Here is a 27,049-nt window from a genome sequence, read left to right as displayed (position 1 = left end):
CTTCTCCTCTCCTCATCTCCTCTTCTCTTCTCCTCCTCTCCTCATCTCCTCATCTCCTCATCTCCTCTCCTCCTCTCCTCATCTCCTCTCCTCTTCTCCTCTCCTCTTCTCCTCTCCTCTCTCCTCATCTCCTCTCCTCTTCTCCCTCCTCCTCTCCTCTTCTCCTCCTCTCCTCCCTCCTCTCCTCTCCTCATCTCCTCTCCTCTCTCCTCTCCTCCTCTCCTCATCTCCTCTCCTCTCTCCTCTCCACATCCACTCTCCTCTCCTCATCTCCTCTCCTCCTCTCCTCACTCCTCTCCTCATCTCCTCTCCTCCACTCCACTCTCCTCCTCCTCCTCTCCTCACCTCCTCTCCTCCTCTCCTCATCTCCTCACCTCTCTCCTCTCCTCTCTCCTCCTCTCTCCTCTCCTCCTCTCCTCATCTCCTCACCTCTCTCCTCTCCTCATCTCCTCTCCTCTCTCCTCCTCTCCTCATCTCCACTCCACCTCACTCTCCTCTCCTCCTCACCTCTCCTCTCTCCTCTCCTCTTCTCCTCATCTCCTCTCCTCTCCTCATCTCCTCTCCTCTCCTCCTCTCCTCTCCTCCTCTCCTCTCCTCCTCTCCTCATCTCCTCTCCTCTTCTCCACTCCTCCTCTCCTCTCCTCTCCTCATCTCCTCTCCTCATCTCCTCTCCTCTCCTCACTCCTCTCCTCTCTCCTCCTCCTCACTCATCTCCTCTCCTCCTCTCCTCTCCTCTCCTCCTCACTCCTCATCTCCTCACCTCATCTCCACTCACTCCTCTCCTCCTCTCCTCACCTCCTCCTCATCTCCTCTCACTCACTCCTCCTCTCTCCTCTCCTCCTCACCCTCATCTCCTCTCTCACTCCTCATCTCTCTCTCCTCATCACACTCCTCCTCACCTCACCTCCTCTCCTCTCCTCATCTCCTCACCTACTCCCCACTCCACTCCACACTCTCTCTCCTCCTCACTCCTCTCCTCTCCTCACCTCACTCTCCTCATCTCCTCCTCTCCACTCCTCCACTCCCTCACTCCTCATCTCTCCTCCTCTCTCCTCTCCTCCTCTCCTCATCTCCTCTCCTCTCCTCCTCTCCTCAACACCACACCTCACACCTCACCTCTCCTCCTCATCCTCATCTCCTCTCCTCATCTCCTCTCCTCCTTCTCCTCCTCTCCTCCTCACTCTCCTCTCCTCATCTCCTCTCCTCTCTCCTCTCCTCTACTCCTCACTCCTCTCCTCACCTCCACTCTCCTCTCTCATCTCCTCCTCTCTCCTCATCTCCTCATCTCCTCACCTCCTCTCCTCCTCTCCTCTCCTCATCCTCATCTCCTCTCCTCCTCTCCTCATCTCCTCTCCTCTCCTCTCCTCTTCTCCTCCCATCTCCTCTCTCCTCTCCTCTTCTCCTCTCCTCCTCTCCTCATCTCCTCTCCTCTTCTCCTCTCCTCTCCTCATCTCTCATCTCCTCTCCTCCTCTCCTCTCCTCATCTCCTCATCTCCTCTCCTCCTCACCTCATCTCCTCTCCTCTCCTCTCCTCCTCTCCTCTCCTCACTCCTCATCTCCTCTCCTCTCTCCTCCTCTCCTCATCTCCTCTCCTCATCCTCTCCTCACCTCCTCCTCACCTCATCTCCTCTCTCTCCTCTCCTCATCTCCTCTCCTCCTCTCCTCTCCTCCTCTCCTCTCCTCCTCACTCCTCTCCTCATCTCCTCTCCTCATCTCCTCTCCTCCTCTCCTCATCTCCTCTCCTCTCCTCATCTCCTCTCCTCTTCTCCTCTCCTCTCTCTCTCCTCTCTCCTCCTCTCCTCATCTCCTCCTCATCACCTCTCCTCTTCTCCTCATCTCCTCTCCTCTTCTCCTCATCCCTCTCCCCTCTCCTCTCCTCTTCTCCTCTCCTCCTCTCCTCCTCCTCTCCTCCTTTCCTCTCCTCCTCTCCTCTTCTCCTCCTCTCCTCTTCTCCTCTCCTCCTCTCCTCTTCTCCTCTCCTCCTCTCCTCCTCTCCTCTCCTCATCTCCTCTCCTCATCTCCTCTCCTCATCTCCTCTCCTCTCCTCCTCTCCTCTCCTCATCTCCTCTCTTCTCCTCCTCTCCTCATCTCCTCATCTCCTCTCCTCCTCTCCTCTCCTCATCTCCTCATCTCCTCTCCTCCTCTCCTCTTCTCCTCATCTCCTCTCCTCTCCTCTTCTCCTCTCCTCCTCTCCTCATCTCCTCATCTCCTCTCCTCTCCTCATCTCCTCTCCTCCTCTCCTCTCTCTCTCCTCTCCTCCTCTCCTCATCTCCTCTCCTCATCTCCTCTCCTCTTCTCCTCATCTCCTCTCCTCCTCTCCTCCTCTCCTCATCTCCTCTCCTCCTCTCTTCCTCTCCTCTCCTCCTCTCCTCTTCTCCTCTCCTCCTCTCCTCCTCTCCTCTCCTCCTCTCCTCTCTCCTCATCTCCTCTCCTCTTCTCCTCATCTCCTCTCCTCCTCTCCTCTCCTCTCCTCCTCATCTCCTCTCCTCATCTCCTCTCCTCCTCTCCTCTCCTCCTCTCCTCCTCTCCTCTCCTCTTCTCCTCTCTCCTCTCCTCTTCTCCTCTCCTCCTCTCCTCTCCTCATCTCCTCTCCTCATCTCCTCTCCTCATCTCCTCTCCTCTTCTCCTCTCCTCCTCTCCTCATCTCCTCTCCTCTTCTCCTCTCCTCATCTCCTCTCCACCTCTCCTCATCTCCTCTCCTCTTCTCCTCTCCTCTCCTCCTCTCCTCCTCTCCTCCTCTCCTCATCTCCTCTCCTCTTCTCCTCTCCTCCTCTCCTCATCTCCTCTCCTCTCCTCCTCTCCTCATCTCCTCTCCTCCTCTCCTCATCTCCTCTCCTCTTCTCCTCATCTCCTCTCCTCTTCTCCTCTCCTCTCCTCCTCTCCTCTCCTCCTCTCCTCTTCTCCTCATCTCCTCTCCTCTTCTCCTCATCTCCTCATCTCCTCTCCTCCTCTCCTCTCCTCTCCTCCTCATCTCCTCTCCTCATCTCCTCTCCTCCTCTCCTCATCTCCTCTCCTCCTCTCCTCATCTCCTCTCCTCCTCTCCTCATCTCCTCTTCTCTTCTCCTCCTCTCCTCATCTCCTCATCTCCTCTCCTCCTCTCCTCTCCTCATCTCCTCATCTCCTCCTCTCCTCTCCTCATCTCCTCATCTCCTCTCCTCCTCTCCTCATCTCCTCTCCTCTTCTCCTCTCCTCTTCTCCTCTCCTCATCTCCTCATCTCCTCTCCTCCTCTCCTCTCCTCATTTCCTCATCTCCTCTCCTCCTCTCCTCTTCTCCTCCTCTCCTCATCTCCTCTCCTCTCCTCCTCTCCTCATCTCCTCTCCTCTTCTCCTCTCCTCCTCTCCTCATCTCCTCTCCTCCTCTCCTCATCTCCTCTCCTCTTCTCCTCCTCTCCTCTCCTCCTCTCCTCTCCTCATCTCCTCTCCTCTTCTCCTCTCCTCCTCTCCTCCTCTCCTCATCTCCTCTCCTCTTCTCCTCTCCTCCTCTCCTCTCCTCATCTCCTCTTCTCTTCTCCTCCTCTCCTCATCTCCTCATCTCCTCTCCTCCTCTCCTCTCCTCATCTCCTCATCTCCTCTCCTCCTCTCCTCATCTCCTCTCCTCTTCTCCTCTCCTCTTCTCCTCTCCTCATCTCCTCATCTCCTCTCCTCTTCTCCTCTCCTCCTCTCCTCATCTCCTCTCCTCTTCTCTTCTCCTCCTCTCCTCATCTCCTCATCTCCTCTCCTCCTCTCCTCTCCTCATCTCCTCATCTCCTCTCCTCCTCTCCTCATCTCCTCTCCTCTTCTCCTCTCCTCTTCTCCTCTCCTCATCTCCTCATCTCCTCTCCTCTTCTCCTCTCCTCCTCTCCTCATCTCCTCTCCTCATCTCCTCTCCTCTTCTACTCTCCTCCTCTCCTCATCTCCTCTCCTCTTCTCCTCTCCTCATCTCCTCTCCTCCTCTCCTCTCCTCCTCTCCTCTCCTCCTCTCCTCCTCTCCTCATCTCCTCTCCTCATCTCCTCTCCTCCTCTCCTCATCTCCTCTCCTCTTCTCCTCATCTCCTCTCCTCTTCTCCTCTCCTCTTCTCCTCTCCTCCTCTCCTCCTCTCCTCATCTCCTCTCCTCATCTCCTCTCCTCTTCTCCTCATCTCCTCTCCTCTTCTCCTCATCTCCTCTCCTCCTCTCCTCTCCTCTTCTCCTCTCCTCCTCTCCTCATCTCCTCTCCTCCTTTCCTCTCCTCCTCTCCTCTTCTCCTCATCTCCTCTCCTCTTCTCCTCATCTCCTCTCCTCCTCTCCTCTTCTCCTCTCCTCCTCTCCTCATCTCCTCTCCTCCTCTCCTCTTCTCCTCATCTCCTCTCCTCTCCTCTTCTCCTCTCCTCCTCTCCTCATCTCCTCATCTCCTCTCCTCTCCTCATCTCCTCTCCTCATCTCCTCTCCTCCTCTCCTCTCCTCCTCTCCTCATCTCCTCTCCTCATCTCCTCTCCTCCTCTCCTCATCTCCTCTCCTCTTCTCCTCCTCTCCTCCTCTCCTCTCCTCCTCTCTTCATCTCCTCTCCTCTTCTCCTCATCTCCTCTCCTCCTCTCCTCCTCTCCTCATCTCCTCTCCTCCTCTCTTCCTCTCCTCTCCTCCTCTCCTCTTCTCCTCATCTCCTCTCCTCTTCTCCTCTCCTCTTCTCCTCTCCTCCTCTCCTCATCTCCTCTCCTCCTCTCCTCTCCTCTTCTCCTCATCTCCTCTTCTCCTCATCTCCTCTCCTCTTCTCCTCTCCTCCTCTCCTCATCTCCTCTCCTCCTGTCCTCTCCTCCTCTCCTCTTCTCCTCATCTCCTCTCCTCTTCTCCTCGTCTCCTGCAGCACGTTGGCTGTGATGGTCAGATTGCTTCAGACAAGCAGGAGGACCGATGTGGAGTGTGTGGAGGAGATAACTCCAGCTGTAAGATCGTCAAAGGAAACTTCACCCGCAGCACCAAGAAACAAGGTGAACCGAGCTGAGACTGAGTTCTGGTTTTAAGCTTAAATTCACTCAAACCTGCAGCTCAGCCTTCTGTTAGTACAGTGACGTCACAGCAGCCACGCTATTGGTCACATGATGTCATTAAAAATGCTCCAAAGGGCTCCAACAGCCCAGAGGCTGGTCCAGAGGTCCGGTTCAGGTCAATCTTACAGACAACTAGCAGCTGCAGCCATCTGTGTCACCATCCACCTGTCAGTCAAAGAGGCCACGCCCACAATAATGCAGACTTTAAGCCTTAAAATAATTTAAACAGGTGAGCTATAAACAGGTTTAAATTATCCGTGTAGAACAGAACAGTCCGTGTATCCGGCTGTAAACATGTTTATTTTAACATGGGAGTCTATGAGGACTGACTCACTGCTGCCTCTGCTGGACACCAGAGGAACTGCAGGTAGATTGAAAGTTTATCTGGACCTGGCTGGTGGTTCAGATGTTTGTTCACACCCTCCTGATGTTTCCTGCTGCATGAATCCTGATCCTTTATTGGACGGTTCATTATTGGATGATTATTGTTTCCAGGTTACCTGAAGATCCTGGAGATCCCCAAAGGAGCTCGACACCTGCTGATCCAGGAGTTCAAGGGGACTCCTCACATCCTGGGTAAGAATCAAAAACACGCTTAAGGATTTCCTATTTTTCTTTGGTCTTCTTGAAACACCCTGTCTTTCTGTTTTCTGCTACAGCCATGAAGAACCAGGACACAGGTCATCTCTTCCTCAATGATGAACACGAGCTCCCAGAATCCAGAGTGGTGATTGAAAAGGGCGTGGCCTGGGAGTACAGGAACACTGAAGAGGAAGAGGAGGAGTCTATCCAAACCACCGGGCCGCTGAAGTATGGAGTCGTGCTCATGGTAAGTCCATCGGTGTGTGAAGCCCAGAGTGTCCTCGCTGTGTCTAACACAAACCAGAACTACCAACACCCTGCTGTCTCCTGTCCGTCAGGTCCGTTCTCATGGCGACTCAAAGGTGACGGTGTCCTATAAGTACATCATCCAGGATCGCCTGCGGTCCTCGCTGGAGTCCAACTTGGTACAGGAGGACGCCATCTTCTACGAGTGGGCCCTGAAGAAGTGGTCGCACTGCTCCAAACCCTGTGGAGGAGGTACCTGAGAATCTCCAAACATTAGAACTGCAACTCCTCGATACTCCATCATCCATCTTCTACACCTTCTCTGAGTCAGCCCAGCTCTTCTGTTCTGCTTTATTATGTCATCTTAATTTGGGAATACTTGGACTTTTTTGCTGAAAGAGGGATAAATAATGATTTTAGCCCTTGAGCTCAGTTCTTTCCTGCTCACTGAGGCGTATTCCTCTATAAACATGTTTCTACATATCTATAAGCAGAATCTGTGAGCAAAGAACAAGATCATGTGTCTAACCGTTTTTCCCCACTCGGCGACACACCCGCCGGGGGTCAAACTCTGGTAATTGGTGATTCTGTTCTCAGACATGTGAAGCTAGAGACACCGGCAACCATAGTCAATTGTCTTCCAGGGGCCAGAGCAGGCGACATTGAAGGAAATTTAAAACTGCTGGCTAAGGGTAAACGTAAATTCAGTAAAATCATAATTCACGTCGGCAGTAATGACACCCGGTTACGCCAATCGGAGGTCACTAAAATCAATATTGAATCGTTGTGCAACTTTGCTAAAACAATGTCGGACTCTGTAGTTTTCTCTGGTCCCCTCCCCAATCAGACCAGGAGTGACATGTTTAGCCGCATGTTCTCCTTAAATTGCTGGCTGTCTGAGTGGTGTCCCAGAAACGATGTGGGCTTCATAGATAATTGGCAAACCTTCTGGAGGAAACCTGGTCTTGTTAGGAGAGACGGCATCCATCCCACTTTGGATGGAGCAGCTCTCATTTCTAGAAATATGGACAAATTTATTAAACCCCCCAAAATATGACTATCCAGAGTTGGGACCAGGAAGCAGAGTTGCAGTCTTACACGCCTCTCTGCAGCTTCTCTCCTCCTGCTACCCCCCCAAAAACCCATCTCCATAGAAACTGTGTCAGCTTCCAAAAAGACAAAAAACAAACTAAAAACCAGCAACAAACAACTTAAACATAAACAATCAAAAAGAAAGAACAATACAGTATCCACATCTGAACCAAAGAGTAAAACAGTGAAATGTGGATTATTAAATATTAGGTCTCTCTCCTCCAAGTCTCTGTTAGTACATGACTTAATAATTGATCAACAAATTGATTTACTCTGCCTTACAGAAACCTGGTTGCAGCAGAATGATTATGTTAGTTTATATATGGCATAGAAACTGAACATTTAACAGTGTTTCCTGAAAACCCTCTCCTGTCTGATCATTTCCTGATAACATTTACAATAATTGATTACACAGCGGTGGAGAGTAGATTTTATCAAAGTAGATGTCTTTCTGAAAGCGCTGTAACTAAGTTTAAGAATATAATCCACCCACTGTTATCATCTTCAATGCCCTGTACCAACACAGAGCAGAGCAGCTATCTGAACGCTACCCCAACAGAGGTCGATTATCTTGTTAATAATTTCACCTCCTCACTACGTACGACTCTGGATACTGTAGCTCCAGTGAAAACTAAGGTCTCTAATCAGAAGTACCTGACTCCGTGGTATAATTCTCAAACACGTAATCTGGAGAGGAAATGGCGTGTCACAAATTTAGAGGATCATCATTTAGCCTGGAGAAATAGTTTGCTGCTTTATAAGAAAGCCCTCCGCAAAGCCAGAACATCTTACTATTCGTCACTGATTGAAGAAAATAAGAACAACCCCAGGTTTCTCTTCAGCTCTGTAGCCAGGCTGACAAAGAGTCAGAGCTCTGTTGAGCCAACCATCCCTTTAACGTTAACTAGGAATGACTTCATGAACTTCTTCACAAATAAAATTTTTATCATTAGAGAAAAAATTACCAGTAATCATCCCACAGATGTAATATTATCTACAGCTACTCTTAGTACCATTGATGTTAAGTTAGACTCTTTTTCTCCAATTGATCTTTCTGAGTTAACGTCAATAATTAGAAGAATTATTAGCCATAAGAAAAAATGGTACTCCATGTGATTTCCCAGCATTCCCCTTTAACAGTCAAAGGTCTGAGTCTGTCGTCAGAGGTGAAATGTGTGTGCCTCCCATTGTTTTAACTACATGGGCTTCTCAACTGGACCAGCTGCTGATGTAGGTCCAGGCCTTCCTGCCAGTATGAGCCAAGCCTAAGATATCTCAGTGTCATGAATCGGCTCTCTCGTCTCTGAGGTACACAGCTCAGCTAACAGCTAATAGCTAACGGCTTACAGCTAACGGCTAACAGCTGTGGCGTACTTCAGTTAACTGTCATCAGTAGCGGTTTTTGATACGGGCGACATGGGCGGTTGCTCGGGGCGGCATCTTGGTGGGGGGCGGCATCACGGGCATCGGGTCTACCCGATCTGTACCGCGCATGTGCAGGGTTTTCTTCTTCTTCTGTTCGTTTAATGGCAGTTTACTCCCCTGTGTACGAGGATACCGCCACCTGCTGACTGAGCGAATGAACCCTATTGTAAACTGAATTAGCGTCATTACAAACATGTGTTAAATTTGATTTAGTGATAATCGAGTGTGTTTATGCTTCTCTGTGTGGAGAGGATTGTTGGAATAGTGATGATAATGTCTGCTATCACTGTCAATTGTCAGTAAACACTTCATCTGGCTGCTGAATCTACTCGTGACATATTACAAAGTCTGTATTATTAACTCTGTAATTAGGCGCCATTCTTCTTCTTTTTTTGTTCAATTGGGGGACGAGAAAAGCATGAATTTGTTTGTAAACGGATTATCCATTGTTTAAATGTCCCGGTAGTCAAAAAGGAGGCAGAGCTGTTGAGAAATGCTAGGAGCTAACTGGGCGCTAACCGTATCATTCAAATATATTGAATGTCGCAATGTTGGCAAAGACAGGAAGTGACGTAAGATTTGCGCATGTGGGGTACCGATCGGGTTTCCAGTACGGATCGGGTTTTTGGTACGGATCGGGTAGTGACAGGCACCGATCGGTTTTCTATCGCCCATTTGCTGGGAGTAAGGGCGCCCTCCGTTTGCGAGGTGCGCCTGCTGCTTGCGGCACAGGGAGGAGAGGGCGGGGCGGCGGGGAGCAGCATCTAATGACCAACTCGCAAAATAAAACAAAATAAAAACAAACCAACAAACACGAAAACACCAGACATCACGATACAGACTTATAATTTGCTCCGTGCGCCTGCTCGCTGCTGAAGTCAAAGTAAACTTTATTGTCATCTCCGCTACATACAGTCCAGCATATAGAGAGACGAGACGACGAGGCTCCAGTTACAGCAGTGCAAGTAAACAAACAATAAATATAAGAAGAGTAAGAAAATAAATATACACTTTAGGACCAGGAGTAAAGGGATCAATAACAATTTAAAATGTAGAATTTACAGTTTGATGATTTAATGTCTCACAAAGGGGTTCATAATGATGTAAATCCAAGTCCATTGTGTATTCATGATTTGAATCCTAGGTTGTGTGAAATCCCAGAGGGAGTGTTCGCCCGGGGCGCCAAACAGCCTAGGACCACCACTGACTGTCATGTTTCCTTGTTTTCAGGAAAACAGTACACCAGGTTCGGCTGCAGGAGGAAGGCTGATGGGAAAATGGTTCAGAGGATGTTCTGCTCCAATATCAGCAAACCGAGAGCCATCAGCCGCAGCTGTAACCCCGAGGCCTGCAGCCCGGCACGGTAACATGCTACAGGTCACGTGACACACCCACAGTCACCCAATCATTTTTCTTCTTTTGATGCATGTCTTCCCCTCAGCTGGGTGACCGGAGACTGGGAGGACTGCAGCTCCTCCTGCGGTCAGACTGGCTGGCAGCGTCGCTGGGTGAGCTGCCTGCAGAACTCCTCCAGGGGGCAGCAGCGGCGCTCTGTGCATAGCAGGCTCTGCGGCGATGACCGACCAGAGACTAAACAGCCCTGTAACCGCTTCCCCTGCCCCGCTGTGTGGAGAGCCGGGCCCTGGACTCCGGTATGAAGATCAGTTTATCAGGAGTTGCACATGTCCACAGATCAATACCTGATCAGTCTGATCGATCCCTCTGTGTGCGCAGTGTTCGGTCTCGTGTGGGAACGGGACTCAGGAGCGTCAGGTCGCGTGCTCCAATCCCGAGAGTTCAGCTGGAAACTGCAGCGAGCCTCGGCCAATCACGACACGCACCTGCCTGGCTCCGCCCTGCGGTGGTAGGCACTGACCAGTCATGTACCGTACATTTGTTGCAATGAGGAAAAAGATGGATGCTGGGAATTATAGTGCTGCTGCTCTCCCTGCAGGTGACCAGAAGAATGCCATCATTCAGTGGCTGTCCAGGTCCAACCCCAGCTTCCCGGCTCCAAAGATCTCTTCAAGTAAAGCGCTCTGACTCCTGCTCTGACTCCTGCTCTGACTCCTGCTCTGTCTGCTGTCTGTCTGCTGTCTGTCTTTACGTCCTCGTCTTCTTCTCTTGCTTCCTGAACGTTGTGGTCTGAGGGTTTCTGTCCTGTTGTTTGCTGAGAATCAATGCTGCCCTCTGGTCGGTGTCTCAGGTCAGTCAGGTCCCACACCTCCAGACTCAAATGGCCTGGTAAATGGCCTGTATCTGTATAGCGCTTTACTAGTCCCAAAGCGCTTTACACATCCATTCATCCACACGTTCACACACACATTCACACACAGGTGATGGCAGCTACGTTGTAGCCACAGCCACCCTGGGGCGCACTGACAGAGGCGAGGCTGCCGGACACTGGCGCCACGGCCCCTCTGACCACCACCAGTAGGCAACGGGTGAAGTGTCTTGCCCAAGGACACAACGACCGAGACTGTCTTAACACATCTCTGAGGATCACACTAACCCATCAAACCACTGAAGTAAAACTTCTAGCTGAGGTCTTACACCGTCCTACTGTTCTGTCTGTAGGGCAGCCGTGCCGCGGCGACCGCTCGGCGTTCTGTCGAATGGAGGTGCTGAGTCGGTACTGCTCTATCATCGGATACCGCCAGATGTGCTGCAAGTCCTGTAGTGAGGATAACTTCAACAATGCCACGAAATCCAGAATCTCCAGCAACTTCAGTGGCACCATCACACCGACGGAGAACAGCAGGTCAGACATGACGGGTAACAAAAGGAATCTTAGAAAGATATAATTGAGTCCCGGTCTCAAACACAGAGCAAAACCTGCAGTCAGACAAACGTGTGATACATCGACAAAGCTGAAAATAAGAGTGTAAAGCAGGAGTGAGCTGACCGTGAAACTGCTGATTAGTTTTACACTGAAGTGTTCATTTAAAGCAGGAAGCAGGGGCGGGTTTAGGGCGGAGCCATAGACCTGAACTCTGTGTTTGTCTTTTTAGTTCTTGGAGGTTGACCACAGAGATCATGACATCAGCGCTCACCTCCACCTGGTCCGACAGCAGCCGTGCCATCAGTGATGTCTTTCGTGACACCATCACCACCATCCCGACGCGCAGCTTCACTGTAACTCCACCCCCAACCAGACGGAGCACCGGTGACTTTGTCTACGTGGATTATGATGAGTACAGCGAGTACTCTTCCTACGAGGATTCCTCCGGCCTGAATGAGCTTCCGGGTACTCCAACCACCACTGACAGTAATACTATTACTACACAAACTGCTCCAACACATGTGTTCAGGAAGAATTCTCCCACAATGCCCCCTGCTGCAGTTACCATGGAGACTGTTGACACTGAAGACCAAACGCCGGCGCTGGTTTGGACTTCTGCCATCCCAGAGTTCTCCACCACATCATCGCCTGATCCTGGTAACAACGCCACATCCTCAGGAGGGCGGAGCCTCCAAAGTCAAGTCAACCTGACCGAAGCTGAACCGGCGCCACCTTCATCGTCCTTCTTCTCGCTATCAAAGAAAGAGAACAACTCGGTGGACGAGGTCCAGTACCAGATCGTCGGACTTGACAGCGACGTTAGCCGAGGACAGCAGAATTACTTTGTGCCGCGGATGCCTCAGGTCCACGAGCGAACGCATAACAAACGCATCCAGCAGCTCCTGAACGAGAAACGACGGCAGGACCTTCTGCGGCGGCAAAGCCGCATCAGAGCGAGCCGGACTGACAGGAAGCACTGAGCGCAGATTTCCCCTGGCCATTTGCTCGTCCCGACACGTGCGACGTCGCACTTCCTGCTAACGCTAATGAGAAACAGACTGAAACAACCTCCACCTGTGCTCGGAGCGGCCTTCGTCCACGAGAGGCGCGAGCGTGGACTCGATCCTCAGAAGGCCCCGGGTCTGTTTCACCATCATGATGTTTGTACCAATAATCCTGTTTCTGAATAAAGTCTCATCCAGCTGCTGCTGTGCCTCTGAATCATGAACATCTGGATCACGTTCACGCTTTCTGGTGTCAGGAACATTTTGTGCTTTTGTCTTCTCTGAAACTCGACTGATGATTTCTGTTTGTGAAGTCAAAATAAAATCCAGCCCTGTTTTTACCATGAAAATAAAAGCAGTGAATCCTTTAATAAAAAACCGAGAGCACAGGAACAAACTGATCAGTGTTGTTGATTTTGATAAACAGCGTCTCATGCTGTTCCCTCTGAGCTGAAACCTGATGTTTCCTTGGTGTTGATTTCAGCGTCTGTTTTGTTGTATTTTGGTTTCATGAGGCTGCAGATGCTTGCAGTGAAGGTGTGGCCTGTTCTCAGGTCAGTCTGGAGCCGTGCTGCTGGAGTGCTGTTTGGGGATGGAAGCAGATGTTGCTCCTGCACCTGCAGATATGGTTCAGCATTGACGGGGCCTTCACAGAGGTGCACCATAGATGACTTTGTGTGCAGGAGTCTAACCGTTCTGTTCAGTGTTTGAGATGCTGTCGGTGATGTCGGTGCTGGTTAAAGCTAATCGTCCTGTGGGACGCGTGCGGTTTCATGCTGGATACGATCAGGATCAGATCTCTGTTTGTGTCTCATGTCTTCAGGCTGTCGCAGATATTTTTCTTCTGCCGATAAACTCTCCTCCAGCTGCAGTCTGTGGGACATCAAATTGAATCCAGATCAGATGAATTGTTTCGTCTTTGGGAGCGCTCAGTGGAAAAAGCTGACTGCTTTGAAAACACGTCACACATGGTTCGACTTTCTGTGTTTGTCCCTCCATCTCCTCCAGAAAACAGTCAAAACATAAAAACCCGCTCGCGGGTCAAACGAGACTAAACTGTGAGTAAATGTGTTCTCAGAGCAGCGTGAGTCATTTCATCTGCAGGACGATGAAGAACATCAGCCTGGGAACAGATGGTCAGACACAAACAGCCCACAAACCCAAATATAACAAAAGAAACACAGAAACAGAAAAAATGAATTATCAGATCAGAAAAGAAAAAGTAAGTTAGATGTTCACATCCCTCCTCTTTCTACCAGAATGTAAAAATCACTCTGGAATCAGTCACGTTCATAACCAGAGCAGTCACGTGTCCGTCCACTGTTCACCAGTTTATCCCCAACATGAATCTGTGGTTCCCAGACTGCTGAGACTGGGCAGCTCTGCAGAGAGAAGACCTCCACCAGAGCATCCCCAACCACAGACAGGAACTCCACCCTGTCCTGATCCGACCCTCCGTCAGACACAGTCATCTCAGTGTGGAGGACCAGACTCTCCTCTTCATCTCTGGGAGACGGCTGATGTCACGGCTGATGTCACTGCTGATGTCACGGCGATGTCACTGCTGACATCACTGCTGACATCACTTGTAGTGTTGCCAGCTTTTCACCTACCCAGTAATAGATACTGTGGTGTGCCACGGCCGGCTGGGTGAAGTGTAAATATGTATGCTCATATTCTTATAAAACACAGTAAAATGTCGACCATTGGTCATTGTCTACTATATTTTGCAGACGAAGAGTTGCAGGACTCTCTCCAGACCACAGCCGGAGCTTCACACTGACTCACAAAACAAGTCAGAGTGTTTTCAAAAATGGAGTTCAAGTTATTTTTACTTCAATCGGTGTTAACACACTCCACAGGTCATGAACAACATGTCTGTAATTTTCACTGTAAGTGGGCTAAAGCACTTAAACTAGTCTAACATAAATGCTGTAATTTGATTCTTTTAATAAACCGTGTAACTTGGATGGATGTGATGCTGGCGTGACCACAGTGCACACGTGTGATGTTGCTCACAGTGGTCCAAGCTCAGGGAGTTTGTGTGTTCGCTCACGCACATGAAACATTAGAGGGAACACTGCTCACCGCCTGTCTGATTCCTGCTGATCCTATCATCACAGTTTCCTGCTCCTCTGATATTAACATGAAGACGTGACTAACTGATCTCTTTGTAACTGATAACTGATTGATGATCAGAGTGCTTCACAGGGGGTCTGGGGAACGCTGGAGCCACCGGTCTTACTGGAAATCACTGACGCTACCTGGGAGAGTTTCCCTGTGAGGGGAGCTGGCAGCGCCCCCTGCTGGTCAGAGCAACATCACACACCTGCTGACTGATGTGTGGATATCAGTCATCAGTCTTTAATCTGCAGTGAAACAGCAGCTCAGGTTCATTTAAAGTAAAATATATCTGTGCTTAAAGGTGTTTTTCACCATTATGGATCATTAAAATAGTAAAATCTTGTGAAACATAATTGAGCTATTTGACATATGATTTGAGATACTTTGTGAATTTATTTAAGAGCTAACTGTTTGTAATAAACGACCAGACAAACCACTGAAAATAGTGTCTGCCTGTCAGGATAAACTCAGGGTTGAATGTTGCTCCTGTCAGGATAAACTCAGGGTTGAATGTTGCTCCTGTCAGGATAAACTCAGGGTTGAATGTTGCTCCTGTCAGGAGAAACTCAGGGTTGAATGTTGCTCCTGTCAGGATAAACTCAGGGTTGAATGTTGCTCCTGTCAGGAGAAACTCAGGGTTGAATGTTGCTCCTGTCAGATAAACTCAGGGTTGAATGTTGCGCCTGTCAGGAGAAACTCAGGGTTGAATGTTGCTCCTGTCAGGATAAACTCAGGGTTGAATGTTGCTTCTGTCAGGAGAAACTCAGGGTTGAATGTTGCTCCTGTCAGATAAACTCGGGGTTGAAGGTTGCGCCTGTCAGGATAAACTCGGGGTTGAATGTTGCTACTGTCAGGAGAAACTCAGGGTTGAATGTTGCTACTGTCAGGAGAAACTCAGGGTTGAATGTTGCTCCTGTCAGATAAACTCGGGGTTGAATGTTGCTGCTGTCAGGATAAACTCAGGGTTGAATGTTGCTCCTGTCAGGAGAAACTCAGGGTTGAATGTTGCGCCTGTCAGGATAAACTCGGGGTTGAATGTTGCTCCTGTCAGGAGAAACTCAGGGTTGAATGTTGCTACTATCAGGAGAAACTCAGGGTTGAATGTTGCTCCTGTCAGGAGAAACTCAGGGTTGAATGTTGCTACTATCAGGAGAAACTCAGGGTTGAATGTTGATCCTGTCAGGATAAACTCGGGGTTGAATGTTGCTCCTGTCAGGATAAACTCAGGGTTGAATGTTGCTACTATCAGGAGAAACTCAGGGTTGAATGTTGCTCCTGTCAGATAAACTCGGGGTTGAATGTTGCGCCTGTCAGGATAAACTCGGGGTTGAATGTTGCTCCTGTCAGGATAAACTCGGGGCTGCAGTGACACTGCTCCGTCCTTGACAGGAAGCTAAGATGGCGGCCGCCGTGGTGAGGAGTCTGGGCTCCACTTTGGGTAAAAACCTCCGAGAGATCCGCCTGCATCTTTGCCAGACCTCCGCGGCCAGTAAGGGGGCCAGGTGAGCTCAGAGCCGGCCTGCTGAGGCGAGAAGAGCCGGTGATGGTTTTACAGAGCGGTCATTAGCGAAGGACAGCTAACAGCTAACAGCTAGCGGCTAACAGCGTCGCGGACTCGGGTTTACAGTGAGAGGTTTGCAGGTTTGACCCCTGTGAGTGCTGTCAGGATAAATGTGTCTGAGCACCTGAAGACTCATAAAGAGAGATGAGAGCAGAAACACACAGAGGCAGAGGTTTGACTCACATCTGGACAGAAGCTCTGGCTCCTGCAGATGTTCAGCTGTGAGTCTTATGTAGTTCATGTTCCAGATGTTTGTTCATGGTGGAGACCTCTGAGTCTGCGCAGTGACACACACACCTGAGCCGGCCACTCGGGATCCGTGATCACAGTATGACTCATGGCTGTGACCCGTGTGAACCCACAGGACCACAGACAGGTGAAGGTGAAGGAGATTTCATCATCATCATCGTCACGCTGTGATTAGCTGAGGAGAGAGAGCTGACCTGCAGCAGGAGTCAGGTTATGGAGGAGACGAGGAGCTGGAGGTCAGATTAAGGAGCTCCTTCATCTCCTCGCTGCCCATTAGCAGGGACTGACCCTTCAAAATAAGAGCATGCAGACTGTTGGTAATCTGGTCATGTGAGGGAAACACTGACACGTGACAGGGTATTGATTTATGGCTCAATCCGTTCATTAGTAACAGAATAATGATGAGCAGATGAATAAACAGCGGCCATGTTTTATTTTTCATTTTGTTGTAGTTCACCTGCAGGTTCAGGGTCCCTCTGACTGAACGTCCTACAGAGGACGCCGTCTGATGAGCGGACGCCGCGGCGTACGTTGATTAGTGTCATCTATGCTGGGACATTTATGCTGGTCACTGTTTATGTCTCTGTGACATAATCACTTCCTGTGGGATTAATAAACAGAGTTGTTCAGGTGAAACTCAGACAGGTGAGGCTCCTGCTGTGAGGTCACAGGTCAGCTGACCTTGCCCCCTCCCCCCTGTGTTTCAGAGAGTTTGTGGAGCAGAACTACGTGACCCTGAAGAGGTCCAACCCGGAATTCCCCATCCTGATCCGGGAGTGTTCTGGAGTCCAGGCCCGGCTCTGGGCCCGATACGGTGAGCCCCCCTCACGCATCATGGGAGACTCAGATGCGTCACCTGTGTATTGACCTGTTATTGATCCCTGTCTCTGTTCAGATTTTGGGAAAGAGACGAGCGTCTCCGTGGAGAACATGTCAGCTGATCAGGTGGCCAAAGCTCTGCAGACTCTGGCTCAGTCCAAGCCCTGACCCCCGTCTGAGCCCGCAGTGGTTCAGTCCAAGCCCTGACCCCCGTCTGAGCCCACAGTGGTTCAGTCCATTCACTCACCTGTTTTTGTTTCTGTAAATGTGCTGATGTGAATAAAGTGAACATGTGAAGGTCTCTGTTTACTGTGAGGTCACTGGGTCCATCAGCAGGGCTTCTGTGGGTTTACTGGGAGTTTATTGACACATCCAAAGTTTTTCCTGAGTTAAAGTCAGATTATTTCACAGGCTGTTTATGTTGAAATTAGCAATAAGAAGTTTACTTTGCTCTTAGTGGGTTTAAAACGAGTTTCCTGGGAGCATTTAACTGGATTTCAGATATTTTTACTCTGAGTGTATAAATGTACAGGAAATTAACTGATATTTTAGGAGGATCACATAGTTTTACTGGTTTTAAGGTTTCTTAATGGGAACAGACTCAGTTTCATTGCCTCTTGGCAGGTTTATGTGGTTTTACTGGATTTAGAGGGTTTGTTTGGGTCTGACTGGTTTAGATGGTTCAGGCTCAGTGAAACAAACACTTTGCTGGTTATCTGGAGTTTGGAGTTTGTTGAAGGAGCTCTGAGTGAAGCTGTGTGAGTCCTGAAGGTGGCGCAGCAGCGAGCACCAGCTGGTCCTGGAGAACCTTCAGCCGTGGCTCCGCTGACCTGCGGGGGGCGCTGTGAGCCAGAGAAACAACACGTGACCGGGCAGGAGAGCTGCGGGTGTTTCAGTGTGTGAGGAACAAAGTTGAGCTGTGAATAAAAACCTCAGTGACGCAGAACAAACCTTTGCTCCATCAAATCAAAGAACTCCTTATTTAAACTACATGAAAATGATCTTTAAACACAGACAGTATTTGGCCTGTATTTTATTATAACTTTTTTTTTTATTATTTCCTATTTTCAACTCATTTTAACCGGATTTGTACAATTTTGTTGTGTTTTTTATCTTGCGGTGTTCATTGACGCCGCTGTCTGTCCTGCGGTGTCTCCTCTCCTCCTGCAGGAGGTGCTGTGTCTCTTCTCTAACTAAAACGGACGTGACGTCACAGCACCGTAGCTCTCCTCACAGCTAACTCGGAGCTTTGCTGGAGCAAAGAGACCCGCAGCAGCTCAGAGAAACCCGAACACCGAGCCTTAGTTTGTCCCTGTGACCGGACCGTGCCGGATTCAGACCGCAGGAGAAGCAGCTGCCCGCAGAGATGCCTGAAAGTAAGCGTTAGCTCCGCATGTTAGCATGCTAACAGTCATTTTACGGGCTGTTAGCCGTTAGCTGTTTGTTTACTTAAAAACAGATGCAATAAAAACAGCAATTATTCGATACATTATTGAAATAAACACGGCTTTGGGAGCATGAGTGCTGAACTGGACTGAACAGTTGAACAGAAAAAGCCTCTGACAGCAGCTATTAGCCAAGCTTCTCCTCTCACTGCGCCACACCAGACTCCGCTCACACTTCTGCCGCTTTAAAGCTGCCTTGCTCCGCGGCGGAAACACAAAGAGGTTGAGAGGTTGTTAGTAAAACTGTAGCACAGGGAAGGAGTCCCTCTACACATGGGCCAAGCCGGTTTATGTCGAAATCAAAGAGTTTCCATGAAATCTGCAGTTATTTGTTTAAGTGTAAAACAGGGAACATATAAAGAGCAGAGCAGCTCCCAGCTGTGTCCTTTTAAATGAGGCGCCCCTGCTGTCTGCCTGTGCTCTAACATCTGCCTGTGCTCTAACATCTGCCTGTGCTCTAACATCTGCCTGTGCTCTAACATCTGCCTGTGCTCTAACATCTGCCTGTGCTCTAACATCTGCCTGTCTTTCAGCTGAGACGTACTCCAACCCTCTGGCTCCTGAGGGCCACGACATGGACGACCACCGAGCTGCAGCTCAGTGAGTCACACACACACTGATACACACTCCTCACTGCTACTGCTGTGTTACTGTGTATTTCTTTGTTTTAATGTGTGTGTGTCCATCTGTCCTCAGGTCCAAACTGACCAACGATGACTTCAGGAAGCTGCTGATGACGCCGCGGGCAACGCCCTCCTCGGCCCCGCCCTCCAAGTCCAGACATCATGAGTGAGTGATGTCACGGAGAGAGCAGACGGGTGTTTACTCGCAGCACAGCTGACACGTCTGTGTTTTTAATTTCCCAGAATGCCGAGGGACTACAACGAGGATGAGGACCCCGCAGCGAGGAGGAGAAAGAAGAAGAGGTGGGTGCCGATTGGACGTTTGTTACATCAGAAAACTGCAGGTCAAAGGTCACCTGGCCTCCACAGAGCTGATAGCTCGCTGAGTGAAAGATGGCAGCTGGGCGCATCACAGGACTGTTAACATTAGCCGGGATCATGACGGGATTGTGGAAACACGGGAATATTCTGGAAGGAAAGGAATGAATTTTCACGACATTTAAGAGTTTTTGTATTATTAATAATAAAAAGCCTGGACAGACGTTTTCACCTGTGATGTGCACGAGAGCGTTAAATATGTCGACACATACAGCAGTCCACAGCACTCAGGGTCTCAGACGGCGCCGCTCTGACCCTCAAATGCACGTTATTGATTATTGATCAGCTGTGATTTGGTTGCAGTTACTATGCGAAGCTGCGTCAGCAGGAGATGGAGCGTGAGCGCGAGCTCGCCGAGAAGTACCGAGACCGAGCGAGAGAGCGGCGAGATGGCGTCAACAAGGACTACGAGGAGACCGAGCTCATCAGCACTACGGCAAACTACCGAGCTGTCGGGCCGACCGCCGAGGCGTGAGTACCAGCCATCGATGACCCCAACATGGCCGCGCCGAGAGGAACGGGTCATTGTCATTCTAACTAACTCTGATCATTCACTTGTGTGTCTGCGCGTGTGTGTGCGCTGTTACTGTGTGTGCGTGTGTGCGCGTGTGTGTGTGCGCGTGTGTCTGTGTGTGTGCGCGTGTCTGTGTGTGTGCGCGTGTCTGTGTGCGTGTGTGCGCGTGTCAGCGATAAGTCGGCAGCAGAGAAGCGGCGTCAGTTGATCCAGGAGTCCAAGTTCTTGGGAGGTGACATGGAGCACACTCACTTGGTGAAAGGTCTGGACTTCGCCCTGCTGCAGAAGGTCAGAGGTCGCGGTCGTCGGGATAACCTGTGCGGGTGTGTTACCTGCTCAGCTGTTTACCTGTGTGTGTGTTACAGGTGAGAGCTGAGATCACCAGCAAGGAGAAGGAAGAAGAAGACATGATGGAGAAGGTCCAGAAAGAAGCCAAGTAAGGAACCACGGAGCAGAGCTGCAGCCCTGTGATCAGAACCTCACCTGCCTCTGTGACCTTTGACCCCTCACCTGTCTGTCTGTGTGACCTTTGACTCCCGCACCTATCGGTCTGTGTGACCTTTGACCCTCATCTTTCTGTGTGGCCTTTGACCCCCTCACCCATCTGTGTGACCTTTGACCCCTAATCTATCTCTATATGACCTTTGACCTCTAATCTGTCTGTCCCTGTGACCTTTGATCCCTTGCCTGTCTCTGTGTGACCTTTGACTCCCGCACCTATCGGTCTGTGTGACCTTTGACCCTCATCTTTCTGTCTGACCTTTGACCCCCCCCCCCCCCACTTTTCTTTTTACTTGTCTATGTGACCTTTGACCTCCGCACCCTTCTGTGTGGCCTTTGACCCCCTCACCCATCTGTGTGACCTTTGACCCCTAATCTATCTCTGTATGACCTTTGACCTCTAATCTGTCTGTCCCTGTGACCTTTGATCCCTTGCCTGTCTCTGTGTGACCTTTGACTCCCGCACCTATCGGTCTGTGTGACCTTTGACCCTCATCTTTCTGTCTGACCTTTGACCCCCCCCCCCTCTTTTTTTTTTTTACTTGTCTATGTGACCTTTGACCTCCGCACCCTTCTGTGTGGCCTTTGACCCCCTCACCCATCTGTGTGACCTTTGACCCCTAATCTATCTCTATATGACCTTTGACCTCTAATCTGTCTGTCCCTGTGACCTTTGGTCCCTTGCCTGTCTCCGTGTGACCTTTGACCCCTCCCCTGTCTGTCAGGAAGGACGTGGAGCCCGAGGAGAAGATGGAGTTTAAGACTCGTCTGGGTGAGTCGTGTTTTCTGGAGGGAAAGTGTGGATGTGGGGGAGGGAGGTGTGACTGTTGTGAGTCTGGAGCGTTCAGGAATAAAGGAGGATCGTCTCCGAACGGAATCTTTTTAGAACAGCGTGAATATTTTGGTGGAGAAATCATGTGAACGTGAATATTGAACCCGGCGTTCCCGGTGTCTCCGTGTTCGCTCAGGCAGGAACATCTACCGCGTGGTGTTCAGGTCCGGCGTGGCCGAGAGGAACGAGCTCTTCCTGCCCGGCAGGATGGCGTACGTGGTCGACCTGGACGACGAGTTCACCGACACCGACATCCCCACCACGCTGATCCGCAGCAAGGCGGACTGTCCCAGCATGGAGGTGAGGCCGAGTCATCGCCACGCCAAAACATCCGAGTTCTCCAGCTGAACGATTTCAATACCGCAGAGCCCTGAGATCGTTCCCTCACGTTCTCTCATGTTCTGTCTCTCAGGCTCAGACCACCCTGACCACCAACGACATCGTGATCTCCAAGCTGACTCAGATCCTGTCCTACCTCAGGCAGGGAACCCGCCACAAGAAGATCAAGAAGAAGGACAAAGGTGAGTCTGCACAGCTGCTGGATGTTCTCCTGACGCTCTGCAGGTGTGCCAGAGGGCCCGGTGGCGCCAGTGTCCGGCAGCCTCGCCTCTGTCAGTGCGCCCCAGGGCAGCTGTGGCTACAATGTAGCTGCCATCACCAGTGTGTGAATGTGTGTGTGAATGGGTGGATGACTGGATATATGTAAAGCGCCTTGGGGTCCTTAGGGACGAGTAAAGCGCTATACAGATACAGGCCATTTTTCTTAGTCAAGCACTCACCTGTTTGTGTTTCAGGTAAACTGGACGATAAGAGAGCTCCAGAGGCTGATCTCAGGTCAGTTCACCCCACATCGCCTCATCACGAGTGTGTGTGTTTATAGTGTGTGTGTGTGTGTGTGTTTATAATGTGTGTGTGTTTCAGTATCTTTGAGGACATCGGGGACTATATCCCGTCCACCAAACCCACCAAAGAGAAAGAGCGTCACCGGGACAGAGACCGGGAGCGTGACCGTGACGACGACACCAAGAGCCGCAGACACACCTACTTCGAGAAACCGCGAGGCGACGAGCACCAGGTGATGTTGGGGGGCGGGGTTTGTTTGTGCTTGGTTTACCTGTGTGGTTCTAACTGTGTGTGTGTCTCTGCAGGTGATGGAGGTGGACACAGGTAAGCTCCTCGCTGTGACTCACACGATCGTTCTGACCAATGACAGCTGATCGATAACTGATGGATGCTGCGTCTGTGGCAGGTCCAGGATCAGTCAGAGACCAGATCAAGATGATCAATGAGAAGTTTGCAGGAGCAGCGGGCAGCCAATGGCAGAGCCAGGAGCCATATCCTTGTTTATGATTGGTCTGTTGTATGAGTGGGTGGGGCTTACTGTACCACACCAGCTTCAGTCTGAGCTGGTTTACCTGTGCGCAGGTAGAGTCTGTGCTCATGTTGTGTTACAGGTGATGTTCTCGCTCACCTGTATGGGGCTCAGGTGTTCCGGTGATGTCACAGCTGCTGGGATGGAGCAGGAGTAGCAACACCTGAGCATACCGAACAACTGTAGTACTACACACAAGAAAATACACAATATAGATACATGTATGTATGTGGTACAGTGATACAGGGTACCGACACCAGTACTGTGTGTGTGTGTGTGTGTGTGTGTGTGTGTGTGTGTGTGTGTGTGGTGTTACTGCAGTACTTGTCCTTAGCTGGTGTGTACTGGCTCTCAGAGGAGAGACTCCAGTAAGGAGCAGCTGGGAGATTTTTTTGGAGGATCAAACTCATACGCAGAGTGTTACCCTGCTACGTAAGACACACACACAGACTCACACGCACAGACACAGACACGCACACAGACACACACACACAGACGCACACAGACACGCACACAGACACACACGCACATACACGCACAGACACGCACAGACACGCACACACAGACACGCACACAGACGCACACACACACACAGACAGACACACACAGACAGACACACACAGACAGACACACACACGCACAGACACACACACACAGACAGACACACACAGACAGACACACACACGCACAGACACACACACACAGACAGACACACACGCACAGACACACACACACAGACAGACACACACAGACAGACACACACACGCACAGACACACACACACAGACAGACACACACACGCACAGACGCACACAGACAGACACACACACGCACAGACGCACACACACAGACACACGCACAGACGCACACACACACAGACACACGCACAGACGCACACACACACAGACACACACAGACACGCACACGCACAGACACACGCACAGACACACACACACAGACACACGCACAGACGCACACACACAGACGCACACAGACGCACAGACACACACACACAGACGCACACAGACACACACACGCACAGACACACGCACAGACACACACACACAGACACACGCACAGACGCACACACACAGACACACACAGACACACGCACAGACACAGACACACACAGACACACGCACAGACACACACACAGACACACACACGCACAGACGCACACACACAGACACACACACGCACAGACGCACACACACAGACACACACAGACACACGCACAGACGCACAGACACACACACACAGACGCACACAGACACACACACGCACAGACACACGCACAGACACACACACACAGACAGACACAGACAGACACACACACGCACAGACGCACACACACAGACACACACAGACACACGCACAGACACAGACACACACAGACACACACACAGACACACACAGACACACGCACAGACGCACACACACACAGACACACACAGACACACGCACAGACGCACACACACACAGACACACACAGACACACGGTGCGTTGACCTTCATACCTGCTCTGTGAGGTGTGTGTGACTACATCTGTGTGTGTAGGATGGACGACCTGGCCGTGGACAGTGATGAAGAGGTGGACTACAGTAAGATGGACCAGGTAACTCTGACTCCCAGCATGCACTGCAGCTCATCCTCACACAGCAACGTGATGCTTATCTGTGTGTGTTCCAGGGCAATAAGAAGGGTCCTCTGGGCCGCTGGGACTTCGACACTCAGGAGGAGTACTCAGATTACATGAACAACAAGGAGGCGCTGCCCAAGTGCGTGTTACTGCGTCCCTCAGCTCTGACTGACAGGCAGCTGATGCTGTGTGTGTGTCTGTGTGTGTATTCACTCTGTGTGTGTGTCTACAGGGCTGCCTTCCAGTACGGCATCAAGATGTCTGAAGGCAGGAAGACACGGCGTTTCAAAGAGACCAATGAGAAGGCAGAGCTCGACCGCCAGTGGAAGAAGATCAGCGCGGTGAGAGAGACGGATGATCTGATATCGTCGTGTTGGTGTTGTTCCCAGATCGTCATGAAAATGTTGTTCCAGGTTCAACATTGCAAGTGACCAATCACATTGTTGTGACGTTATTCTTTGGCGCGCCGAGCCATTCGCGCATTTATGAAATTCCAATGTTGCACGGACAATCTCAGTTCTGCTCAGCGTTTATTAAAGGGTCAGGGCCGGTTGATCGGCGGACAGAGGCGGTTTCTCGCAGCTTAAGTACAGTTTTTTGTTTTACGGCGGTTTTTCCCGAAGTCCCAAAAGTATGACGTCACAACATTCTGATTGGTCACTTGCAATGTTGATCTGGGAACAACACCAACACGACGACATCAGATCGTGCGAGAGAGACACACACACACACAGGCAGAGTGAACACAGACACACACACACACACACACAGGCAGAGTGAACACACACACACACACACACACACACACACACACACACAGGCAGAGTGAACACAGACACAGACACACACACACACAGGCAGAGTGAACACAGACACAGACACACACACACACAGGCAGAGTGAACACAGACACAGACACACACACACACAGGCAGAGTGAACACAGACACAGACACACACACACACAGGCAGAGTGAACACACACACACACACACACACACACACACACACACACACACAGGCAGAGTGAACACAGACACAGACACACACACACACAGGCAGAGTGAACACAGACACACACACACACAGGCAGAGTGAACACAGACACACACACACACACACAGGCAGAGTGAACACAGACACACACACACACACACAGGCAGAGTGAACACAGACACACACACACACACACACACACACACACAGGCAGAGTGAACACAGACACACACACACGCTGTAAACCAATCAAACACGACGCTGAAGCAGCTGTTTTTGTTTCAGATCATCGAGAAGAGGAAGAAGATGGAGGCTGACGGGTAACTACTTCCTGTTTGTTCTCAGCTCCTCGTTTATCACTTTGTCAGCCAATCAGGCAGCAGTGACCTGATGTATGACATCATAAATGATGGAAGACTTTTATTTTTTCAGGGTCGACGTGAAGAGACCAAAATACTGAAGACGCCCCGCAGACCCAGCAGCTAAATCGATCGGCTTCATGTTAGTTTAGAAACATGTAAATGTACAGAGACGCTGTGAGGTCAGAGGTCACTGACCCTGATAAGTGTGTATTGTTATTGATTAGCTGTTCTTATTGATCAGTTTGTTTTGTGAGAATAAAAACATCCAAACATCTGCTGTGATCGCGGTTTCTCTATAAAGACGGCCAATCAGGAGGACGTGTGCTGATCAGCTGTATCCATGGAGCTGCAGTGGGTGGGGCCAGGAACAGACTGATTAGTATCATTTTTAACACGTGTGACGTCGTGACCTCACAACCTGAGTTTGTATCACTGATGTCTGTGAACAGGAAGATTATGATATTCGTGATCTGGCCTAAAGTAAAATAGAATAAAATAGACGCCCACATGAGTGACAAAGATGGCCGCTCAGAGTAAACTTCACTCTGCTCTCTCATTGGCGACTAACTCATCAGTCACAACCTGTTAACCAATCAGCTCTTATGGATGAACAATATTTACAGTTTTATTCAGAAATGAGTGGAGAAGGTCAGTGGCGTCGCCCCCTGCTGGCCGTCACACAGAAAGCTTACAGTCCTTAAAGCTGTGTCGTCGGGTTATTGTTACTCATCACTGTAGTTTTAGCTTCACCTGTTTTTAGCCAATCAGAGGATAGAAATCACATCTGTCCTCTGAGCTCACAGCTGGCAGACTCACAAAATGTGCTAACGCTAGACGTGCTAATCTAAGAAGCTAAAGTAAGTAAACTGGAATGATGACATCACAAACACTGATTGGCTGTGGTAGATGTTGGACAGCGAGTGCTCGCTGGAGTCTGGACGAGCAGCAGACGTTTACGCCCACATCTGCTGAGTGTCAGAGGTCAGAGGTCACATCACAGATCCACAGGAACTGTTTAGTGAGGTCGTCAGTAGTGGTGTGCCATACTGCATATTTTGGTATCGATCCGATACCAAGTAAATACGGGCCAGTATCGCCGATACCAATACCGATACTTTTCAATAAATAAGGTGGATGCCTCATTGAATTGCTAAATCGCAATTAATTTTCATGACCGTAAGTGTTTTTTGTGATTTTTCCTTTTGTATTATTAATTAGTTAAAACCCAGGACATAATTAGGAGAAATAATTTATTTATAATTAAATAAAAAATGCTTTATTATTGTGGCGGCCGTGGTCTGCGATGCTGCTGCAGGTGAGATGGACTCACCCTCACTGCATCTACAATCATGCCTCGCCAGCTTAAAACCTGTGCGCTGCTTGTGCTGTTGTTGTTTTTGGTGGTGATGTGTACAGCTGGCAGCAGGAGGGCTGCAGCCGTTGAATGTAGGCTACTGTTACAGCAACCGGGTGATCACTGTAAGGGTGGACAGCGCACGGC

The 27,049-nt window shown here is 50.2% G+C and overlaps 3 protein-coding genes across 4 annotated transcripts in view; all 3 read left to right on the top strand.

Annotated features, from left to right (window-relative positions):
* Positions 1-13,988, top strand: part of LOC146379812 (A disintegrin and metalloproteinase with thrombospondin motifs 2-like) — a 41,777-nt gene extending 27,789 nt beyond the window's left edge. For both annotated transcript variants that reach the window (XM_084941138.1, XM_084941139.1), the window contains 10 exons: positions 4,820-4,943; positions 5,499-5,579; positions 5,663-5,832; positions 5,924-6,083; positions 9,579-9,711; positions 9,790-10,000; positions 10,083-10,212; positions 10,303-10,377; positions 10,926-11,109; positions 11,360-13,988. In XM_084941138.1, coding sequence (XP_084797264.1) covers positions 4,820-4,943; positions 5,499-5,579; positions 5,663-5,832; positions 5,924-6,083; positions 9,579-9,711; positions 9,790-10,000; positions 10,083-10,212; positions 10,303-10,377; positions 10,926-11,109; positions 11,360-12,110 — 2,019 coding nt within the window. In that variant the 3' untranslated portion in view covers positions 12,111-13,988. The remainder of the gene's footprint in view (positions 1-4,819; positions 4,944-5,498; positions 5,580-5,662; positions 5,833-5,923; positions 6,084-9,578; positions 9,712-9,789; positions 10,001-10,082; positions 10,213-10,302; positions 10,378-10,925; positions 11,110-11,359) is intronic.
* A 1,634-nt stretch (positions 13,989-15,622) lies between these two features.
* On the top strand, positions 15,623-17,188 carry ndufa2 (NADH:ubiquinone oxidoreductase subunit A2). Its single transcript, XM_084941251.1, has 3 exons — positions 15,623-15,760; positions 16,776-16,882; positions 16,964-17,188. Exons 1-3 carry the CDS (start codon positions 15,657-15,659, stop codon positions 17,053-17,055), a joined length of 303 nt encoding a protein of 100 aa, XP_084797377.1. The 5' UTR covers positions 15,623-15,656; the 3' UTR covers positions 17,056-17,188.
* An 869-nt stretch (positions 17,189-18,057) lies between these two features.
* ik (IK cytokine) lies at positions 18,058-25,822 on the top strand. Its single transcript, XM_084941163.1, has 20 exons — positions 18,058-18,263; positions 18,866-18,932; positions 19,029-19,121; positions 19,199-19,258; positions 19,637-19,804; positions 20,021-20,135; positions 20,213-20,283; positions 21,074-21,120; positions 21,317-21,480; positions 21,593-21,701; positions 21,975-22,014; positions 22,102-22,255; positions 22,329-22,347; positions 22,430-22,514; positions 22,898-22,984; positions 24,109-24,166; positions 24,241-24,329; positions 24,423-24,531; positions 25,472-25,506; positions 25,619-25,822. The coding sequence occupies exons 1-20, from the start codon at positions 18,254-18,256 to the stop codon at positions 25,644-25,646; spliced, it is 1,608 nt and encodes a 535-aa protein (XP_084797289.1). The 5' UTR covers positions 18,058-18,253; the 3' UTR covers positions 25,647-25,822.
* Positions 25,823-27,049: the final 1,227 nt, after the last annotated feature.

Source organism: Perissodus microlepis, chromosome 10, assembly GCF_051167445.1.
Source record: "Perissodus microlepis isolate ML-2025 ecotype Zambia chromosome 10, ASM5116744v1, whole genome shotgun sequence".
Taxonomy (NCBI): domain Eukaryota; kingdom Metazoa; phylum Chordata; class Actinopteri; order Cichliformes; family Cichlidae; genus Perissodus; species Perissodus microlepis.
The sequence above is the reverse complement of the archived record's forward strand: the minus strand, read 5'-3'. Positions and strand labels throughout refer to the sequence as shown.